Below are 21,383 nucleotides of genomic sequence, written 5' to 3'. Positions count from 1 at the left end.
GGTGATTCTAATGTACAGCCAGGGTTGAGACCCACTGATCTAGGGGAAGCCATTTATTTTACAAGTAAGGAAATTAAGAGCTGATGATCTGTCCAAGATCATATAGCCGGTGAGGGTCAGAGCCAGGCCCTGACCACAGAGCTAAAATGACAATTGTGAGCTCAGAGCTTGTAAGAGCAACAACAGTGTCCTGCATAAATTAGACGAAAATGCCAGGAAAGTGGAAGGGAACCAACTGAAAAATGCAGAAGTCAACATTTTAAACAGAAAACACCCATAAGGAGGGTGTGAAAATGGCCAAGAAATCTCCAGAGACTAGATCTTCTGCATACACAGTCATCGGCACCCCAAGTCTTTGTGACCTCATCACACAGCAATGGACTTCAGCCACCCCATCACCTACATGTGGAAAGAGAAATACATCCTCCACATTAGGGAGGGGCAATTGGGGATGGAAAGAAACTAGGAGATTGATTTGAGAGATTTAGTAACCAAATGAACGGAACCAGGTGATTAATTATATGTGGGAGGCGAAGAAAACTGGGAAAGTTAGATTAATTCCTAGGCTAGGCTTCAGTGGTTATTGTTGCCATTCTCTAAGACCAGAAGCATGGGGAGAGAAAGAGGGATAGGGACAGAAGCCAGATAACAGGTGCCTGGGGTTATAGCTCAGTTGGTAGAATACTTGCCTGGAACATGTAAGGCACTGGGTTCCATCCTCAGCACCACATAAAAATAAATAAATAAAATAAAGGTATGTGTCCATCTACAACTAAAAAGAAAAAAATAAAAATAAAAAGAAGCCAGGTTGCAGTGGAATGAGGAGAGCACTATGAACTAAAAGAGTTAAGGTATAGGTCTGAGGGTTTGGGTTTGGGCATGTTTGCTGCTACTCCTGTTTTTATTGTTGTTATTTTATTGTTGCTATTGAACATGTGAGATATTTGACTGTGTTTGAATACCAATGGAAAGGATCCAGAAGAGAAGGGATTGGGGAAGAGAGAGAGTTATTAATGGTCTCTGAAAGGGCAAAAGGAAAGATGGGGCTGGGACCCAGAGACTATATGCAAGGATTCATCTTAGGGGACAGGACTATGAGAGAGGAGACGGATAAAATGGATAAAATAGTGCACATTTTGCAGAAGAATCTACAGATTAGATAGTAGAAGGTTGGGAGAGTCCTCATTTAATCATGTGGCTTTTCTCCATTAAATAGGATTGAGTTCTGCTAAAAGGATTTCTCTAAAAAAAAATTCTTCAAACATGGACATTCACATCTTGGCAGCATGAACAAACTGCTAAGAAGAGGGGTATTTACAGATGAAGGAAAAGAAAACAGCAAAAGTTTTCCTCTCAATATCCTGGCCAGCATGTACCAATAATAGGAAAAATAAGTGAAAGAATACGTTTAAAAAGTTGAAAATATAGGAAAATATTTATTTGGGATAAGGTGTATGTAAACTAACCTAACATTTTGGTTTAAAATAAATTAATCAATCAAATTAAATAAAATAATCACAATCCAAGCCAGAGAGATCTTTGGCAAATTTTAGACTTTGGGATATCTATGTTTAATCTTAAGGTCATTTTACTCCTATTTTCTTAGGGGCATTTATAATGAAGTATACACTTATTATTAAAATGGAGATGAGTGCTCTGGATAACTTTTTCTAAGTAGCATATACCCTCATGAAGACCATAGGACCTTCTCTGGCCATTCTTAGACATTATGATGACTTAAATTCATTAAAGTTTTGTGGGATGAGGTGGTGCCCATCTATAATCCTAGTGACTCTGGAGTGTGAATTAGGAGGATGGAAAGTTCAAGGCCACCGTGGGCAACTTAGCAAGGCTCTGTTTTAAAAGGTAGCAGGGCTCTAAGGATATAGTTCAATGGTATAGCTCTTGCTTAACATATGTGAGGTCCTAGGTTCAATTCCTAACATCACAAACAAAAAAAAAACAGTTTTAAACATTTTTGCATGGGTTTTCAAAGTCCTTTGCCAATAACTTGTTAATTGCCATTCCAATTGGAAATGGAGGCAAAAAGATTTAATCTCATTATCTGGATGAAGAATGACAAATAGTATACTCACATGCAGCTTCCCCCCTTCTCTGCCGTTCTTTTCCTCCCCTGAACCATCACATCTGTCTCCCCTAAATCCATCTTTTGATATCTCATTCTCTTTGTGGTCCTTTCATACATGTCAAACACAAGTAAATCAATTCATTTTTGTTTTCCCGTGAGCTTCAGCTGGTCCTTGCCCTTGAGAGCAACTCTGTTCCAGCCCCCATCTCAAGTTCTTCTTTTTTTCTTTGCAGAATTTATAGATTTATTATATAACATTTTCTGTGAAATGGTGCTGAACTACCCCAGCAGACTTCAAGAACAAGGGAAATCCTTGAAGGTGATTAATGTCATTGGTTAGAATGTCAATGCAAATACGAGAAATAATGATTTTAGCATACTGGAACTAGGAAGATAAATCACTGAACATTTATGATTTTTATCTTTAGACTACTCCCCAGCATCACATAATAACATTGCATTCAGTCAAGTCATGTTCCCTGAGGCAACAAGAATCTGATATAATTTTAAAACAAGAAAAAAGAGAAAAATAGGATTTCCTCACCAAACCTTGACCTAACACCCCAACCAGCCATCATATGGCATTATTAGAAATCATTTAAAGTAGAAGTCATCAGGTTAAGTTATCCATAGAAAATGTTTATTTAGAGTCAAAGATCAAAATGTAACATATAAAAATTAAAGTGTTATGTGGTAAAATCTGCCACATTCAGGGTAAGGGCCCACCAGACAAAGCAACAGTGCTTTGAGAGAAGTCAGTTCATCCACCATGGTTATTTGTAGTTTCCTTCAAAGCTTTGTCTCTGGCAATAAAGAAATCTTACAAAGCCAACTCAAGTCCTACCCATGGATCCCAAACATTTAACCCCATACTTTAAGTCCCATCTCAGAGTGACTTTCAGGAATATAATCAGAACGATACAGATGTGCTCAATTGCCTTCCCCTTTACATTTATTTGGAAAGATCTATAACAAGAAGATCTGTAAAGATCTATAACAAGAAGATCTGTAAGCTTTGAGAACAGAAAACATGATTTAGATCAAATGAGATCAAGCAAATAAAAAAGTATTTCACAAATTTAAAATTGTTAGTTTTATGATTTCATATTTCACACTCTTTATGGTTTTCATATCTCACATGATTTTTCACACACGATTTCATATCATGTTAATACCTAACATTGTCATATAGCCAATGCTCAGTAAATACATATTGATCACTTTATGCTTTTCAAAACCTCCAGTGGAAGTTTTAGCCAGAGCAATTAGGCAAGAGAAAGAAATAAAAAGCATATGAACAGGAAGGGAAGAAGTTCAATTACACCTGATTGCAGATGATATGATACTATCTATAGAAAAATGTAAAGACTCCACCAAAATACTATTGGAACATGCATTCAATACTGTTGCAGTATACAAAATGAACAGCCAAAAATCTGTAACATTTTTATATACCAATAAAATTACTGAAAAAGAAATTATGCAAGCAATTTCATTCACAATAGCTACAAAAAAATAATATACCTAGGAATAAATTTACCTAAGGAAATGAAAGACTTCTACAATGAAAATTACAAAACACTGATGAAGGAGAATACACACACACCAAAAGACAAAAAACAAACAAATAAAATGGAAACACCTCCCATGTCCATGAATTGAAGTACTTTTGTTAAAATGACCACACAGAAGGAAGGGGATTGAGGGGAAGGGAGGAGGAACAGGAAAAAGGAAGAATGGTAAGTGAATCTGACTTAACTTCCCTCTATACATTTATGAATATACCACAGTGAATCTCACCATCATTTACATTCATATGGAAAAATAAAAGACCCAGAATAGCAAAAGCAATTCTAAACAGGAAGTGTGAATCAGGTGGTATAGCGATACCAGATTTCAAACTATATTACAGAGCAATAGTGACAAAAACAGCATGGTACTGGTACCAAAACAGGCAGGTGGACCAATGGTATAGAATAGAGAACACAGAGACTAATCCACAAAGTTACAACTATCTTATATTTGATAAAGGGGCTAAAAGAATGCAATGGAGGAAGGATAGCATCTTCAACAAATGGTGTTGGGAAAACTGGAAATCCATATGCAACAAAATGAAACTGAATCCCCTCCTCTCGCCATGCACAAAAGTTAACTCAAAATGGATCAAGGAGCTTGATATCAAATCAGAGACTCTGCGTCTGATAGAAGAAAAAGTTGGCTCCGATCTACATATTGTGGGGTCGGGCTCCAAATTCCTTAATAGGACACCCATAGCACAAGAATTAATAACAAGAATCAACAAATGGGACTTACTTAAACTAAAAAGTTTTTTCTCAGCAAGAGAAACAATAAGAGAGGTAAATAGGGAGCCTACATCCTGGGAACAAATTTTTACTCCTCACACTTCAGATAGAGCCCTAATATCCAGAGTATACAAAGAACTCAAAAAATTAGACAATAAGATAACAAATAACCCAATCAACAAATGGGCCAAGGACCTGAACAAACACTTCACAGAGGAGGACATACAATCAATCAACAAGTACATGAAAAAATGCTCTCCATCTCTAGCAGTCAGAGAAATACAAATCAAAACCACCCTAAGATACCATCTCACTCCAGTAAGATTGGCAGCCACTATGAAGTCAAACAACAACAAGTGCTGGCGAGGATGTGGAGAAAAGGGTACACTTGTACATTGCTGGTGGGACTGCAAATTGGTGCGGCCAATTTGGAAAGCAGTTTGGAGATTCCTGGGAAAGATGGGAATGGAACCACCATTTGACCCTGCTATTCCCCTTCTCGGACTATTCCCTGAAGACCTTAAAAGAGCATGCTACAGGGATACTGCCACATCGATGTTCATAGCAGCACAATTCACAATAGCTAGACTGTGGAACCAACGCTGATTCCCTTCAATAGATGAATGGATAAAAAAAAATGTGGCATCTATACACAATGGAGTACTATGCAGCAATAAAAAATGACAAAATCATAGAATTTGCAGGGAAATGGATGGCACTAGAGCAGATTATGCTTAGTGAAGCTAGCCAATCCCTAAAAAACAAATACCAAATGTCTTCTTTGATATAATGAGAGCAACTATGAACAGAGCAGGGAGGAAGAGTAGGAAGAAAAGATTAACATTAAACAGAGACATGAGAATGGAGGGAAAGGGAGAGAAAAGGGAAACTGCATGGAAATGAAGGGAGACCCTCATTGCTATACAAAATTACATATAAGAGGTTGTGAGGGGAATGGGAAAATAAACAAGGAGAGAAATGAATTACAGTAGATGGGGTAGAGAGAGAAGATGGGAGGGGAGGGGAGGGGAGGGGGGATAGTAGAGGATAGGAAAGGTAGCAGAATACAACAGTTACTAATAGGGCATTATGTAAAATTGTGGATGTGTAACCGACGTGATTCTGCAATCTGCATTTGGGGTAAAATTGGGGGTTCATAACCCACTTCAATCTAATGTATGAAATATGATATGTCAAGAGCTTTGTAATGTTGTGAACAACCAATAAAAAAATAATAATAATTAAAAAAAAGATTAGGAAAGTAGGCAGATAAAGGAAGCTTGATTTGATCAGTGTACTTTGTATACATGTATTGAAATAGCATACTAAACCCCATTGATCTATACAATTAAGACATGCTAACCAAAAATAAGATTAAAAAAATAAAACAAAACCTTCCAATAGACACCTGGCAAAGAAGTGAAATTGAATCAAACTTTTTTCATATATGTTCATGTGTAACAGTTATTTCAGCAATACTAAGAGAAAATACCAAACTTCCTCACAGAAAGTATGTGATTATTCAAGTAGGACCAGGAGGTTTACTAAAATGGAAGCTGAAAATAGAAAAAAAATAATGCAAGTTACCCTTTCCAAATGAAGCCATTTTTGAAAAGAGAGACCTATTCTGATATAGAAATTCAAAGCCTGAATCTATGGAACTTATCAGTGAGTAGCAAATCCATCTTTATATTAGGAGGCAAGGTTCCCAGCAAATATCTCTGGAATGGTTCCAACCTACAAACAAATATAAACTTTAGTGGAAATCAAATGACTCAATAAGTTTGTCTAGTCATTCTGACATTGGTTATGTTACTGTGGCACAGGACAAATAGCTAAAAATGGTTAAAATAAATAACTATATATCACATAACTTGTAGAAATATTATAGGATGATATAATTCTGAAAAAGACAATAAAGAAAAAATTATCGAGGTTGATTGTGTGCATCAATCTTAAATTAATATTGTGCTAATAAAATTCTTAACTAAAAGGCATAATCTTGAATAGACTTTCTTCTTTAACACAATTAGAAGTTATCATATCTTAACAAACCATGAGCTTAAAATGTTTCCAGTCTTCCTAGTGTTTTAGTGCATGGCCAGTTTCCTTGACTTTTAACCACTTGATTAATGAAAGTGCCAAATGGAACTCATTATTAATAATATTTATGATTAACCCTGAAAAAATAGACTTCAATCTCAGGGAAAGTGTCCTAAATCTTTTATTTCTGGCAATTGTCATTTTATTAGAAATACAGACATTAAATCATTGCATTAATAAATATTAAATATTCATTGATTCATTTTTATACTGTAACTTTTTATAAGAATGAGTTTGGATTGGCTCCGGATAAAAATATAATAATTCCATTAAAATAAGAAGTAACGAAGAGACATGTGGAGGTAGAAGAAATGATTAAGCCAGAAAACTAAGGATAGAAAATGCTGAGATTTCTAGCAGCCAAGTGTGCTAGTAAATCATACTAGCACCATTTAGCAAACTTGCATAGCTATTACACATGTTGGCAAAATAAAAAACGAATATCAAATTATTTGGGCCCAAGTCATGCTAAAAAGTGTGTTAGTCTGGTGCAGGAGTTTAGTATGTCCTTTTATGAAAACACATGTATCCATAAGATTGGGGTAAGAAGGAGGAATAAAATGTATTCATTAGATATGAACATATAGACTCTGTTCCAATTGTATAATTCATCCTTCTCACATACTCATTATGAGAGGAAATGGATCAGAAACCAGAATATTTACAAGTCAACCAATCTCATAATGGTCCAGCCTTTGGCTATGGATAAACTACTTCCAGCAAGTCACTATGACTAGTTACTTTTAACACTCAGATCTTATTCAAGGGATAAAGGCTTTTTTCTCAGTAAGTGAATCTCCAGTATAGGGTCTTTGCATTTTACAAGTCTGATCAATGTGCTCCACAAGACTGTGGCTGATAATGCATAACAAAGGCCAACAGTGTCCAATGCTATCCAGAGATGTAGACAACAAACAAGAAAGGTGGGCCAAATGTGTCATCATTGTGGAAGCACACCCAAGGACAAGATCAAAAGTAGTGTCTAAACTTATTTCAAAAGAAGTCCCAATGAGCTATCTAAATTACTTGTTTTGCTGGATGTCATTTTACCAAAGATTGCATAAATGAGCTGTCAGGATTGGGGTCTGATATTTGTTGTAACAAGATTTAGCCCATAGAGAGTTGTGAAACCCAGATCTGTTATAGAAATTATATTTGGCTCCTTGAGTAGTTTCATGAGACTCTCCTATGAGCCAGACTTAGCATTAAATGATTGGGCAGGTTCTGGAACATGGCCAGGGCACTGGCATTAAAAGGATCTTTATCCCAACAGAAAGTTACTACACTGGGTATGCATGGAGGACTAGCAACAGCCACCCCCAAGCACCTCACTCACTCTCACTCTTTCTGAGATAAATTAGGAAGAGGTGATCTCCATGCAGGATTTGCCACAGCTATGCCAAAACCTTGATGTTATATATTGTACCTTTACTGCTCATGTTAGGCATGACACACATAGTAACAATAGCTAATATTTACTGGGCACTTACTATGCACCAGGTTTTGTGCTGAACCTTCTATAAGGATTATCTCATTTAATCTTCACCACAAACCAAAGCGGTAGGTACTATTTTTATCCTTATTTGTGATATGCTGCAATGATGCCCCTGCTTTTACCCACACTCTTTGCCATGTGACTACAGATCTTCTCACTAAAAATGCAGAGTCCATTTCTCCACTATATAAATCAGGACTAGCCTTGTGACCTGCTCTGGCCAACACAATGCAGACATGACATTATGCCAGTTCTGAGCAGGAGCCTCAGGAGGCCCCACATGTTTCTGCTTGCTCACTTGCATCTCTGCCACAACCATGAGAACATGCCCAGGCTAGCCGGCTGAAGGAAGTAAGACACATGGAGTAGAGCCCAGTCATCCCAGCCACTTCTGCCAAAGCCAACCTAGATCAGCCAACCCCCAGACATTTGAGCAAACCCAGCCAAAATCAGCAGAACTGCAAAGGGGACCAACACTGACTCCAGATGCATCATCAGTAACTTCTTATTCTTGAATGCCAGTCAGGTTTTGTGACTGATTGTTACATAGCATTACTGTAGCAACAGAAACTCATGCACAATTTACAAACAGAAGTACAGGCTCAAAGAAGTTGTCTAATTTTCCCAAATTGGTTAGATCTGGGCTATGAGATGTCATTAGAACTTTGTAGAAAATTGGATATAATTTCTATATTATATAACTATATTAAAAAGTCCTTTAAGACCCAAGTTATTTTGGTTTTCCTTAACCCAGTTCTTCAACCAGTTTCTCTGGAAACTGATTTGAACAATAAAATACCATTTACTAGACAAACAAGAACACTTGATAGCCAGAAAAAAATATCCTTTACTTGCATGAGTGTGTCAAAGGGAGATATATATATACATACATACATACATACTGGTCTTAAGAGCAACCCTCAAGAGTACCTGCATCTGTAGGGAATGAATAAGTCTTCGGTTTAAGGGCAATGCTGTAATGCATGGCACTGACTTTCATGTGACTTCTGCCATCAACGTTATAGTTACATCTCATTTACTCAACCACTGAGAGAAACAGTGATCAAGGGAATTGGAGAACTTAAAGAATATTAATGGCAGTACATCAATTCAATTATCTTGACTCACTAATGAGGTGAACTCCTAGTGTATAGAGGTTGTAAGTTCAAACTCCACCACCGCAATTGGACCCATGTGAGTAGTTAAGTCTTCAATACCAGCTGTAGCAGTATGGGGTAGGAGGAGAATTCCATTCTTAGGATAAGAATTACACTAGAATTGTTCACGTAGAGAGCAGCTCAGAAAAATGAAGATACTGTAGGTCATCTATGGCATTATTTGGGGACATGAACAATGTCTTTACTATGGAGGGAAAGATAAGCTACTAGAATGCAGGAGAAATTAATGAATTGTTTTACACGGTAAGAAAAGTTTTAATTCTTTGCCCAGAGTCTAAATCTAAAGTGTAATAATGGGCTGGGGTTGTAGCTCAGTGGTAGAGCACTTGCCTAGCATGTGTGAGGCACTGGGTTTGATCTTCAGCACCACATAAAAATAAAAATATAAATCTATTAATGTGTAATAAAAGATTTATTCTGTTTTATCTAGATTAACCTTCTGAATATAGAATGTTTATTGTATAATAAAAGACCAGTGATTTTAGATTTGTCTGAGGAGTGACAAAGATTATCTTCTTGACCAGAGTTTAGTTTCTCAACTGGACCTTGACCTTGCCCTCCTGTCTACCCCCTCACCCCCACCCTGTCCTTGTCAGGCCTTCCTAGCTAGGTTCTAGCAAGAATTCTGCTAAGTGGCTTTAGAGAGAATTTCCAACCCTCAATATCATATCACTCTCTATATCAGATCCAACTCTTTGGGGTTTTTTTGTATGTTTGTTTGTTTGTTTGTGGTGCTGGGGATTGAACCCAGGGCCTTGTGCATGTGAGGCAAGCACTCTACCAACTGAGCTATATCCCCAGCCCAGTTCTTTGTTTTTACCCTTAAAATCTGATCACCCTTACCTGCCTGCAGCAAGAATCCTGTTAAGTTAGTTTAGTAATAATTTCCCTCCTCTTGATGTCTCTTCCTAATAATTTTCCATCCACTGACCCCCTAATTCTGCCTGTTTGCTTGAAATTCACTACTATCTTTGCAACATTTGGAGTTGAGCCCAATCTCTCTCCTCTATTGCGGTAGAATTGACATCCTTTGCAATAGACCTGAATAGACTTTATGACTTTAACAAGCATCAAAATATTTTTTCTTTATCACCTTATAACAAAAACACAGAAATCTTGAGGGAGCAGGAAAAAAAGCCTACTGGAAAAATTGAGATATATGAATATATATATGAAAAAAGACAGGTAGTTTGGGTACATAGTATCTACAAAGAAATAAAACAAGATTTCTTAAATACAGAAGAACTTAGCTCAGCTGAAATTTTCAGATGGGAATTTCAACTTCACTGAATTTTCTAGAAGCTACAGTTAAAGCAAAAAGACCTTTTCAGCATCAACACATAAGAAAAATTGGTCTTTGATGTATATGCTCACATTTCTGCCTTAGTAACTAGAGAATGGTAAACAACAATGAAAAAAATTGTTTGAAGAAATATTCCATAGATGTGGGTCACCATTTGAAATATTGATGGTCACTCCTTAGACTGATGTAAGTAGAAACTACTGAAAATTGAGCTTAGTGTATAGCCTGAATCAAAGATATCCTAAAAAGTCGTTCTTAGATCAAATCTCTGATCAAGCTTCTTTCTTGTTTCCCTTTCTTCTGACAGGTATGTAAATACAAGAATGCAATGACAACTGGTTGGATTTAAACTTAAGTTTTCACTATACACTATATTTATCTTTAAAATATGGACATTCTAGAAACTAAACCTATTCCAGCTGTATCCTATCTCTACAATTCTAAAAAAATAAGAAATGTGAGCCTTTTATTTTTATAAGATGTTACTATTAGAATAATACCCTAACAAGGATGAATTAATTATAGGAAGAGCCACTGAGAAGTCTCTAGTCTCCTCATTCCAGTCATAAAATTGGTAATGATTCAAGAGCAGCAAAGGAATATGCTGTAGTTCAGATCAAAGGTCCATGTGGTAGATTTGTTCCTCAAGGTGTTGCTATTGTTATTGACAGGTAGTAGGATGTGGGACTTAGTAGGAGATCTTTAGGTCATTAGGGGCATGCCCTTGAAGGGGTCAGGACACCCCCATCCCTTCTTCTTCCTCTCTTTTATTTTCTGGCCATAAGATAAGCATTGCAATACTCCTGCCATGACATTTGGTCGGGCCACATGCTTAAAAGTATCAGGGCCATCTGAACATGGACTGGAATCTCTAAAAGCATGAACCAAAATAAACCTTTTCTCTTTATAAGTTCAGGCATTTCTTACTATAATAGAAAGCTGGTTAACACAGAATGGAACACAGATTTAGGCTAGAATAATCTTCACTTGAATCTCTAAGCTATTTGTAAGCTACATGACCTCACGGATTTTGGTGAACTCTCAATTTTGTCATCTAGAAAATGGACACGCTAGTAGTAATTATGAGGCCAATGTAAAGATTAAATGAGTTTTCATATTGAAAACACATTAAAAATTTTCTGGAAACCTAGTTACACCTCAGTACAACTACCCAACACTATTATCATCACTAGATTTTTTAAAATTTTAGTGCATTGTAATTATACAAAATAGTAGGGTTCATTTTGATATATTCATAAATGCATATAACATAGTTTTCTTCCCTCCTTCCCTTCTTCCCTCTGATTCCCTTGCTATACTGTATTGGTCTTCCTTCTATTTACTTACTTATTTTTTTTTAAATATTTACTTTTTAGTTGGACACAATATCTTTATTTATATTTTTATGTGGTGCTGAGGATTGAACCCAGGGCCTCACACATACTAGGCAAGCGCTCTACCACTGAGCCACAACCCCAGCCCCAACTTACTTATTTTTTAATTGGTACATTATAGTTATGGATAAAATTGGAATGCATTGTGATATATTCATACACACATGGCATAATTTGGTCAACTTTATTCCCCAGTTCTTCCCCTTTGCCTCCTTCTCCTCCCTTACTCTTGGTTAAAAAGCTTCATCACTAGATTTTTAAATCATTATCTTGATCATTACAGTGCCACTAGACCCAGATGACAAACCCTTCTCTCCCTAGCTTTCATTGGAATCTTTACCTGCCCTTCATGGACATGAATATCCATCTGTGACACTTATATATTATAGATATAAATTATAATTGATAATAAAATTAAATGGAAGAACAGCAAGTAATAACATTAAACACCCTCCCCTAGACATGCCTAATCCTCTCTCACCATTTAGGTTATGAGCATATAGATTAGGACTTGCACAGTAGGATGAGAGCATCATCTCTATTTATGGTGACAGTATATCATTAATTCTCTGGGGAAGTCCCACTTTCTATCCTGTATATAACTTTCCATAAAAGTAATTTGTTAATTGCTTACCTAATATGATATATGATCATCATCTAAATAAAATTTAAAAATTAAAGAAGTCTTTTGACAGAGAAGGGTATGATTTTTAGTTCTGAAGATTAGAGATACAGGGATAGAGAGGGAGATGGGGAGAATGATAATATAAAAGTCGCAAATGATATCCACAGGACAAAGTTATTTTGAACTCCAGAGTATTCACAATGTGGGAGATTTCACCAAAAAAATCCAGATTTCTGGTTTCTCTCAAAAAATGAAAAATAAAAATTGAAACAAAGTATTCCAGGCCTGCATTCCTGAATGAAAATAGTTAGCCAGAGACTAGTCTTGGTGAATCCTGGATAGTACCCGCATACCTGATCCCCACCAATATATCCCAGCCACCAAGGTCAAGGAAAATTCCATTTATCATTACACTTACCCTGGCTTTTTTCTATACTCAGTCTGCTTTACTCCTGAATGGTATTTAATGCTACTCACTAACCATGAGTAGAGTTGAGCGTGGACCCCCGGCTTTGGCTTGGTCAAGTCCTTTGCACCTCCAGGCCACTGGATATCTTTAATTTATACATTCAACCCCACATAGTCTCTGAGCCAATGAGAACTAAGGCCCCAAAGTACTTGCTCAGAGTAGAGAAGCTGCTATCCCACCTGAAGTATTCTGATAAAGCAGCACTTTGACTCCAATTCCCACCCTTGTTCCCAGGCCATGAATCCTAGTGTTGAGTCCTTGTCACTGATCTTATAGTTCTCCTAGAAATCCACTTGGCTACTGACCAACAATGCCACCCTCCCACTCCTGGCTACTAACAACCTCTCACATAGAGACCAAACCCTATCATGCTGAGATCAAGGGATCCTTCTTGGATTCTTTAGATCAACAATTTCCATTATGATAGCCACTTAGCAATATGTGGCAATTGAACAATTGAAATGTCACTAGTCCAAACTGAGATGTGCTATAAATATAAAATACACATGGAGTTTCAGACTTAGACTGAAATAAAGCATATAAATTATTGTATTTGCAATTTTATATTAATTATGTACTGAAATAACAATTGTTTTGATAGACTAAACAAAACATTGTTAAAATTAATTTCAACTATTTCCTTTTACTTTTTTAATGTGGCTACTAGAAAATTTAAAGTTACATACATGGCTCATATTGTAGTCCTACTGAACACCACAAAGACATCCACTACTATTCTTTGGATCTTCAATGCCTCCCAAAAGCTCATATTTTGAAGGCTTGACCCCCAGCCAATGGTGCTGTGGGGAGATGATGGAAACTTAGGGCAAGTAGGTCATTGGGGATGTATCCCTGAAGAATATACTGGGACCTGAACCTTTCCCCTCTGTCTATGCTTCCCTGATGCCATGAGGTAAGTATTTTTGCTCTATATTATGCCTCCACCATGATTATCTCCTCATCACCTCATCATGGGTCCAAAAGAAATGGGCCAACAAACTATAGTCTGAAACTATGAAATAAAATAAATCTTTCTTCTAAATTATTTATCTCAGGTATTGTATTACAGTGACATAAAACTAACACAACCACTCTCCAAAAAATTCTATATCTCCCTATACTCACTCCACTGGCCTGTGACAAGCAAGGCTTATAGCCAACATCTATTCTACTATCTGAAAAGCAGACTATTCCATCTGATCTCTTTAGGTGACTAAATTTCTGTTGAATGACTCTCCTTTAATACATGCTATTCTTCTCATTTCTAATTAAATTTGCAAAACTCCTGTAGTCACATAAGTGAATGAGTAGAAGGGTGTACTGGCATACCTGTATGGTGAATGCGTACTTGTACATAGAAAGTCATAAGGAAAGAATAATGTGGAAGTATGTTTTCCCAGTGAAAAAAGAAGGTAACCCTGGTAGGTAGGTAGGTAGGTAGGTAGGTAGGTAAGTAAGTCAGTAAGAGTCAGATACCTAAGGTGAGGATGGGGGTGCTCTCCCTCTACCAAGAAAATCTGGAAATGGATTCCTCTCTCCCATCCACCATCAATAATAAAGGGTGCCAACCAGAGGCAATTGGGCCAACCCTGCAGTCAAGAGAGTCTAGAATCAGAGACACTGAAGAGGAGCAAGAATTCCTTAGAAAAACCTAGGTGTCTGTTTTCAAAGCAAAATAGTCCAGTGTAGGGGGCACAAGTATGGAGGCCCTCAAGTAGGGTTTGGCACTGTCCATTTAAACCAATCTGGATCACAAAAAAAAAAAAAAAAAAAAAATTCAATGATCTGAACATTGAAGCAATTATTACACTAATGCAATAGATTTTGGTAAATGAAGTATTGCTGTCAATGTCTGCTGATCTGGCCTGCTCCCACGAATCACCGGGTTTGTGCTTTTGGTAGTAACTCTTTACAAACACATGAAAGAGGAGAAAGCCTTGTTACTCAAAGTGTGTTCCCTGGAACGACAGCAGCAGCAGCAGCATCTGGTAGCTGGTTAACCAAATTCTTGGGCCATATACTAAACCCAAGTTTAAAAGACCCTTGTTAAAATGCAATGAGATTTTGTACTTTTAACAAGAAGATCCTGTGATCCATGTACATATTAAAGTTTAAAAAGTACATAAAGTTTAACCTTCTGACCATATTCATTTGCTTAACAAACTTTTTTGATAAATAAATAATGGCAGCCTTTCCTCTGAGTTAAGGTCTCTGGAATTTGCCCCACTGGGGACTTTCTGTTGTCTTTTTCTTTGGACTGTAGCTAATAATACTGAATGCTTTTCAAGTAAATCAGTGGTTCCAGGTGGTTCTTGGATGGGAGCCCTGTAACAAGGCTATAAAAAGCCAGATCTTTCTCTTATAAGTTTCCAACTCAAGTATTCCCTGAAGCAAATAGCTTTGGCATAAGGGAGGCAAATAATTTTATGTAAAAGAGATGAATATCTGCATACATAACATAGTGCCCCCCACGTATATCAAAATAAGGGAAATAATTGCCAAAATCAACTTCATTTTAGAATGCTACACTATGACATATGAAAATGGGTCTTTATCACCCAAACTGAGAAAACAAATTTAATCCACATACTTTTCATATTACTTAAAATTTTTACACTGCCAAAAAAATCTTCATATATATATATATATATATATATATATATATATATATATACACATATATATATATCCATTATCCCTTAATTATTTTTATATCCTTCCCAGAACTTATAAAGTTATCACTGTGATAATCTGATAAGTTTTCCACTCATTTACTCCAACCAAGGAGCAAAAGAAAACACATAAGGAGAATATTAAATATTTTAAAATAAGACATTAATTCCTCAGTGGAATTACTGGCAAGAGGACTTTCTATTTCAAATATAAAGTCTCAAACTTCACAAAAATTCTCCAAAGTATCCAAAGACAACAAAAACAAATTAATGTAGGAAAATGTATTTAGATTTATGGTATTCCAAAGCAAACTTCAGCACAGAATACATAGCTATGCATTATGTATCCATACATATTCCAACATTTTGGTATTAATATTTTATCACTACATAATATAAACCATTTGAACAATCATGACTAAATAGACTTTATGTATTTACCCTTAAATTAAAGATGCTTATATATTTGTATCTGACTGATTACATGGACTTTTTTCAGTACTGGAAGTTCAACCCAGGTTCTCAAATACAATAGGCAAGCACTCTACCACTATACCCCAGACTCCCAGCCTCCCCCTTCTTCAATCCCCCTTTTTTGAGACAGGATCTTGCTAAGCTGCTGAAGCTAGCCTCAAACTTGCTGCACTCCTGCCTCAGCATCCCTAATGGCTAGGATTATAGGTGTGGGCTACCATAGCCAACAATTATGTGGATTTCTGTTAGTTAATCATACCTAGATGCTTTGCTTCCTGATATCTGTAAAACACAATTCATCAAAATGCACACAAAAACCTAGCTCAATTCAAGTTGAAAATTCAAAAAATGCCCTCTTAATAGCAAATAATAATAATAATCTAATTTAAAAATGGGCAAAATACCTGAATAGATATTTTCCCAAAGATATACAGATTACCAGAAGGTGTATGAAAATGCATTCAACATCACTAATCACCAGAGAAATGCAAATCAAAAGCACAATGAGATCACCTCTCATCTGTTAGGATGGCTCTTGTCAAGAGATACAAGAATGTGGAAAAAGAAAACCTTTGTACACAGTGGGAATATAAATTGGTATACCATCATGAAAAACGTATGAGAAATCCTAAAAAGAAAAAAAAAGGATTCATGTACAACCCAGTCATTCCAAGGGAAACAAAATTAGTATCTTGAAGAGATACCTGCACTCCCATTTTCCTAGTGGCACTATTCCTAATAGCCAAGACATAGAATCCACCTAAATGTCCATCAATGGATGAATGAATAAAGAAACACAGATAAAGTGGAATATTAATCAGCCACAAAATACAAGGAAATTCTGCCTTCTGCAACATCGTAGATAAACCTGGAGGACATCACACTAAGTGAAACAAGCCGGATACAGAAACACAAGTACAATATAATCTCATTTACATATGGAATCTTTAAAAAATGTTGAATTCATAGAAGCAGAGAATAGAACAGTAATTGTCAGGGGCTAAGAGTGGAATAATGGGAAGATGCTGGTCAAAGAATACTAACTTTCAATTATAAGAGGAATAAATCTTGGAGATCTAATGTTCAGCATGGTATCTATAGTTAAAAATAATGTATTGTATAATTAAAATTTGCTAAGAGAGTAGACCTTAAATTTCCTCACCACACACAAACACAAAATGACATGGTGATGGATGTGTTGATTTGATTGACACATTTCACAAGATATCAGTATATCAAATCATCATACTATATACCTTGAATATATATAATTTTGATATGTTAAATGTACCTCAATAAAGCTGGAAGAAAAAAATACAATGCAGCTGAAACAGATGGAGAAAAACTACATTGCCATGGTGGCAAATCTCTCTTTAAATTTGTGACCTGGAATCTCCCCTAGACCTAGACCCTGACTAGTTCCAAGTAGCCATACTATATTTCTTCAGTTAAGTCACTCTCCCACTCCTCTGGACAACTAATTAGCACCTTCTCCTCTTTCTTCCAACCTTCAATATCTGCTTACCCATCTTACTCTCATTTGATCTTTTCTCATGTTTCACTGAGAAATGGAAAGAATCCAAAGAGAACACCTATAGATCTCTACCACCTGGAAGACTGGCAGTGGCCTGCTGATTATACCCTTATTACATCTGGCTAAATTGCCACTGTTTTACCAGCTGAGGAGCTCCACTTACCATCTCCTTCTTATCTTCCTGGAAGTGCACATCCACAAACATTTTTCCAACAACATAAGGGAGGGCACTTTCAATAAAGTTTACACATTTGTCCCATTGAGGCAGCAAAGTTGTGGTCCCCTGGATCACCTGTGGGAGAAAATCAATCCTGTTTAATCTTCATTGGATAAAACCTATTTCTAAAAAAAATCAACCAGCTGAAGAAAACAATATTTAAAACATTACACATCCAAGCCCATATACATGTAAGATAGCAGAGGCAAAGGCAGACTCAGATGAAGAAAAATAATTCTGCTTGTTCCTGTTTTTTTAGAATTAAATAAAAATGTTTTGATAATGAAATATAATGTAACATGTCTTTTCTCCCACTTTTCTTCATTAAGCAAAGGATCTAAACAATGATACAGCTTTTCAGTAGGGATCCAAAGGGATGTTCAAGTGTTCAGATAGTACTTAATATCTATTAAGAATTGAAGTTCCATCAGAAAAGGTCTAGATCAAAGTTCCTGCCAGTGAGAGTTTCCTTGCTCTGGGGAATATACCTAAAAATATACTAAGAGTAAGATAACATGACCCACCATGAACAACCCAGGGAGCATATTTACATTGTGTCATAGCAGAGAACACACTGGTAAACAAAATACAGATGTAAATGCTTCTCCCTTCAGTCTCAATTATACCATCATAAGAAAACATTTACAAACAAGTAAGAAACTTTGAAAGCAGGACTTGGAGGGCTTAAAGGTTTATTCTTGGGAATGAAGGCAGAGAAATAAATATAGTTTAAGTTGTCCCTGGAGGTTGGGCATGCAGGAAAGCAGTGGAGGGGGTAAGGGGGGCTTTGATAATGGTGAATGGTGGCCAGAATCATCCCTTGTACAAAGTAAGAACCAGGTTGTTGAAGCAGGGAAAAGAGATTAATGATTCAGTTCATCTATTTTTCCTCTGCTTCTGGTAACATGACCACTCTCAGAGGTAAGGTATGAATCTATTTTTTAAAACCTCTAGAGAAAGAGTTCCTACAACCTTCTTTGGCAATTCAAAATTATATTTAGCACTTCACACTCAAGAAACATCCCCTCATACCTAACCTCAAATTTCACACACTACTTTCTCTTTCTCTCTCTCTCTCTCTCTCTCTCTCTCTCTCTCTCTCTCTCTCTCTCTCTCTCCTCTCTCTCTCTCCCCCTCCCTCCCTCCCTCTTTCATTCTCTTCACAGTAGAGGTGGAAAGCAGCTGGTTATCATCTTTTATGTGATCCATAAGACTTAAAAATACACTCACATCAAAAAAAAATTCTACTTGTTTTGGGGCTAGGTTGTGGCTCAGTGGTACAGCTGAGTTCAATCCTCAGCACCACATAAAAATAAACAAATAAAATAAAGGTATTGTGTCCAACTACAACTAAAAAATAAATATTTTTAAAAATCTACTTGTTTTGGATCTGAACCATTTGATATAACATAAATATACATAGTTGTTTTATGCTATACTCTACAAAATGACTTTCTATTCTAGTCACTTTAAAGGGTCAAAATGTACCCAAAATACCTGCATTACTCTGCAACCACAATGGCCCACTAAAAATTTCTATGCTCACTAGTTTCTCTAATAAACAAAATGTCTATTAAATGAAATCAGAGCTTATAAAATTTGCTTTCACTTAGCTTTGAATTGATAGAAAAATCAAATATTTTTAGAAGTCACAAAATCTTTAAGTCCTCTAGTGGTGGCAGAATATTCATAAATAAACCTCAGAAACAGACCATAAAAATATCTGTGTAATTAGGAGGCATCCCAGATGGGCAAGAAGCAAAGACTCAAAATTCAGGTGAGTGGGGAGAGGGAAATCAATTCAGGCACTTGAGCAAGGTCTTAAAGGACACGGAAAAAAAAAATATGGCGTGGGCCTCATGGAGTGGGCCTAGCAGAATTAGGATAGATTCAAGATTAAAGATCTAAGTCAAGTTAAAGACAAAACTCTGTCACCAAATTAAAAATGAAACTTTACCATCTAATGCCTATGTCATACATATGTGAATATTCAGGATACTAAAAATAAAAGACAGTTACAGTGCAATCAATCACAATGAAACTCTGTACCCTCCAATCAGTATCTCTACTTTCATCAGTCCCCCCTATCCCCATAAACATATACATTATATGTCACTGAAAAATTAAATAAAAACTACTTTAAAAGATAGTTTCAAACATATCACTAAAAAATGTTAAAACTATAATTATAGTGACCCAGTTAAAAACCCTGGGGAAAAATGGAAATAAGTTAATGAGAGGGGAGAGTTGAAAAACAATGTGACCACAGCCGTAAGTATTACCTTAAATATCTTTATATAGCCCCATCAAATTAGAGCTTGAGTGTACTCTTACTGTATTTAAATTGTACCTGAACAAAAAGAAATCAAACAAGAAAAGACCTTGGGCTGTAAAACTTCCTCCTATCCCATCCCTAAAGGCAGTTTTTATTGGACCAGTTAATATACAGACTGTTCTGGCATGTAAAGTTATCCAGTGCTGTAACATTACAATCTTCTTAAACGTACCCGTGAGAATTCCAGCCATCTATATTGAAAGCGCCTGCTCAGGTTTGGAATTCTGGAATAAACCATTCTCCACACCAAATAGTTGGCAATGGTCCTGTTAACACAGAGAAATGCACATTTATTGTATTTTAGGTCGATATCTGATCCTCTGCAGAACACCTTCAGAAAAACTGTTGGCAAAGCTCCACGGAGAGACCACCTGTTCATATAAAAATGCAACACTTTCACTTGAGAAATGTCATAAAATGGTACAATGTCAATAAGCACAACCAAAATTGGCTTGCCTTTCACCACCTACTTACTACAGAGATAAAATGAATATTTCAACCCCAGGTCTGAAAAGTGAACACTTCGCTTTCTTTCTGGCAGAGTCCACTATTGCCTTATCTCCCATACCTGGAAACTGTAAATACCTTCAAATTATAGGTGACTTGATGTAATGCATATGTATTATTTGCCTTCAGAAATTAACAGCAAAATACTGACCGATACCTATTGTCTAAATTTGCACTTATTAAATATGTGGACTCAGGGAAGTCACTGAAGCTCTCTGATTTCTCTTTCCTTACAATACATGAAGGATGTTCCCTGACTCACAGGGTTATTGTGAGGTTAATATAAGTAACAAAATGTTTGACAAAGAGTAAATACCTAAGGTTATATTGTGTACTCCAAAACATGAACATTCCCATATGCTCTTGCAATGCCCATGATACCTACTTTCAAAAATCTGCTACATTTAAGTGGTGCCTTTTTCTATAAGCAAAAGATGTCCTGAGCTCAGAAGGACACATGATCTGAGTTAATTTCTAATTCAATAGTGATGATGGATTTTTGATGACCCACCTTACTCCCAGCTGTGCCATTACCGTGGTGACTAATAACACACATTCCTAAGATGGCCCTTGGGTCAACCAGAAACGTGACATTGGTGTGACATGATGATGCTAATTGGCTCATCAAAAACAACCTACTCTCTCATTATTTGCATGGCTCTCTAATGTAGTGGCTGTGCACTCC

General features: G+C 36.4%; 1 protein-coding gene across 2 annotated transcripts in view; it reads right to left on the bottom strand.

The window, feature by feature from the left end:
• Positions 1-21,383, bottom strand: part of PHEX (phosphate regulating endopeptidase X-linked) — a 201,883-nt gene that overhangs the window by 117,002 nt on the left and 63,498 nt on the right. For both annotated transcript variants that reach the window (XM_081277212.1, XM_081277213.1), the window contains 2 exons: positions 20,364-20,457; positions 17,803-17,931 (listed from right to left, as the gene is read on the bottom strand). In XM_081277212.1, coding sequence (XP_081133338.1) covers positions 17,803-17,931; positions 20,364-20,457 — 223 coding nt within the window. The remainder of the gene's footprint in view (positions 1-17,802; positions 17,932-20,363; positions 20,458-21,383) is intronic.

The sequence above is a fragment of the Spermophilus citellus genome, assembly GCF_964194105.1.
Source record: "Spermophilus citellus genome assembly, chromosome: X".
In the NCBI taxonomy this organism is placed as follows: domain Eukaryota; kingdom Metazoa; phylum Chordata; class Mammalia; order Rodentia; family Sciuridae; genus Spermophilus; species Spermophilus citellus.
The sequence above is the reverse complement of the archived record's forward strand: the minus strand, read 5'-3'. Positions and strand labels throughout refer to the sequence as shown.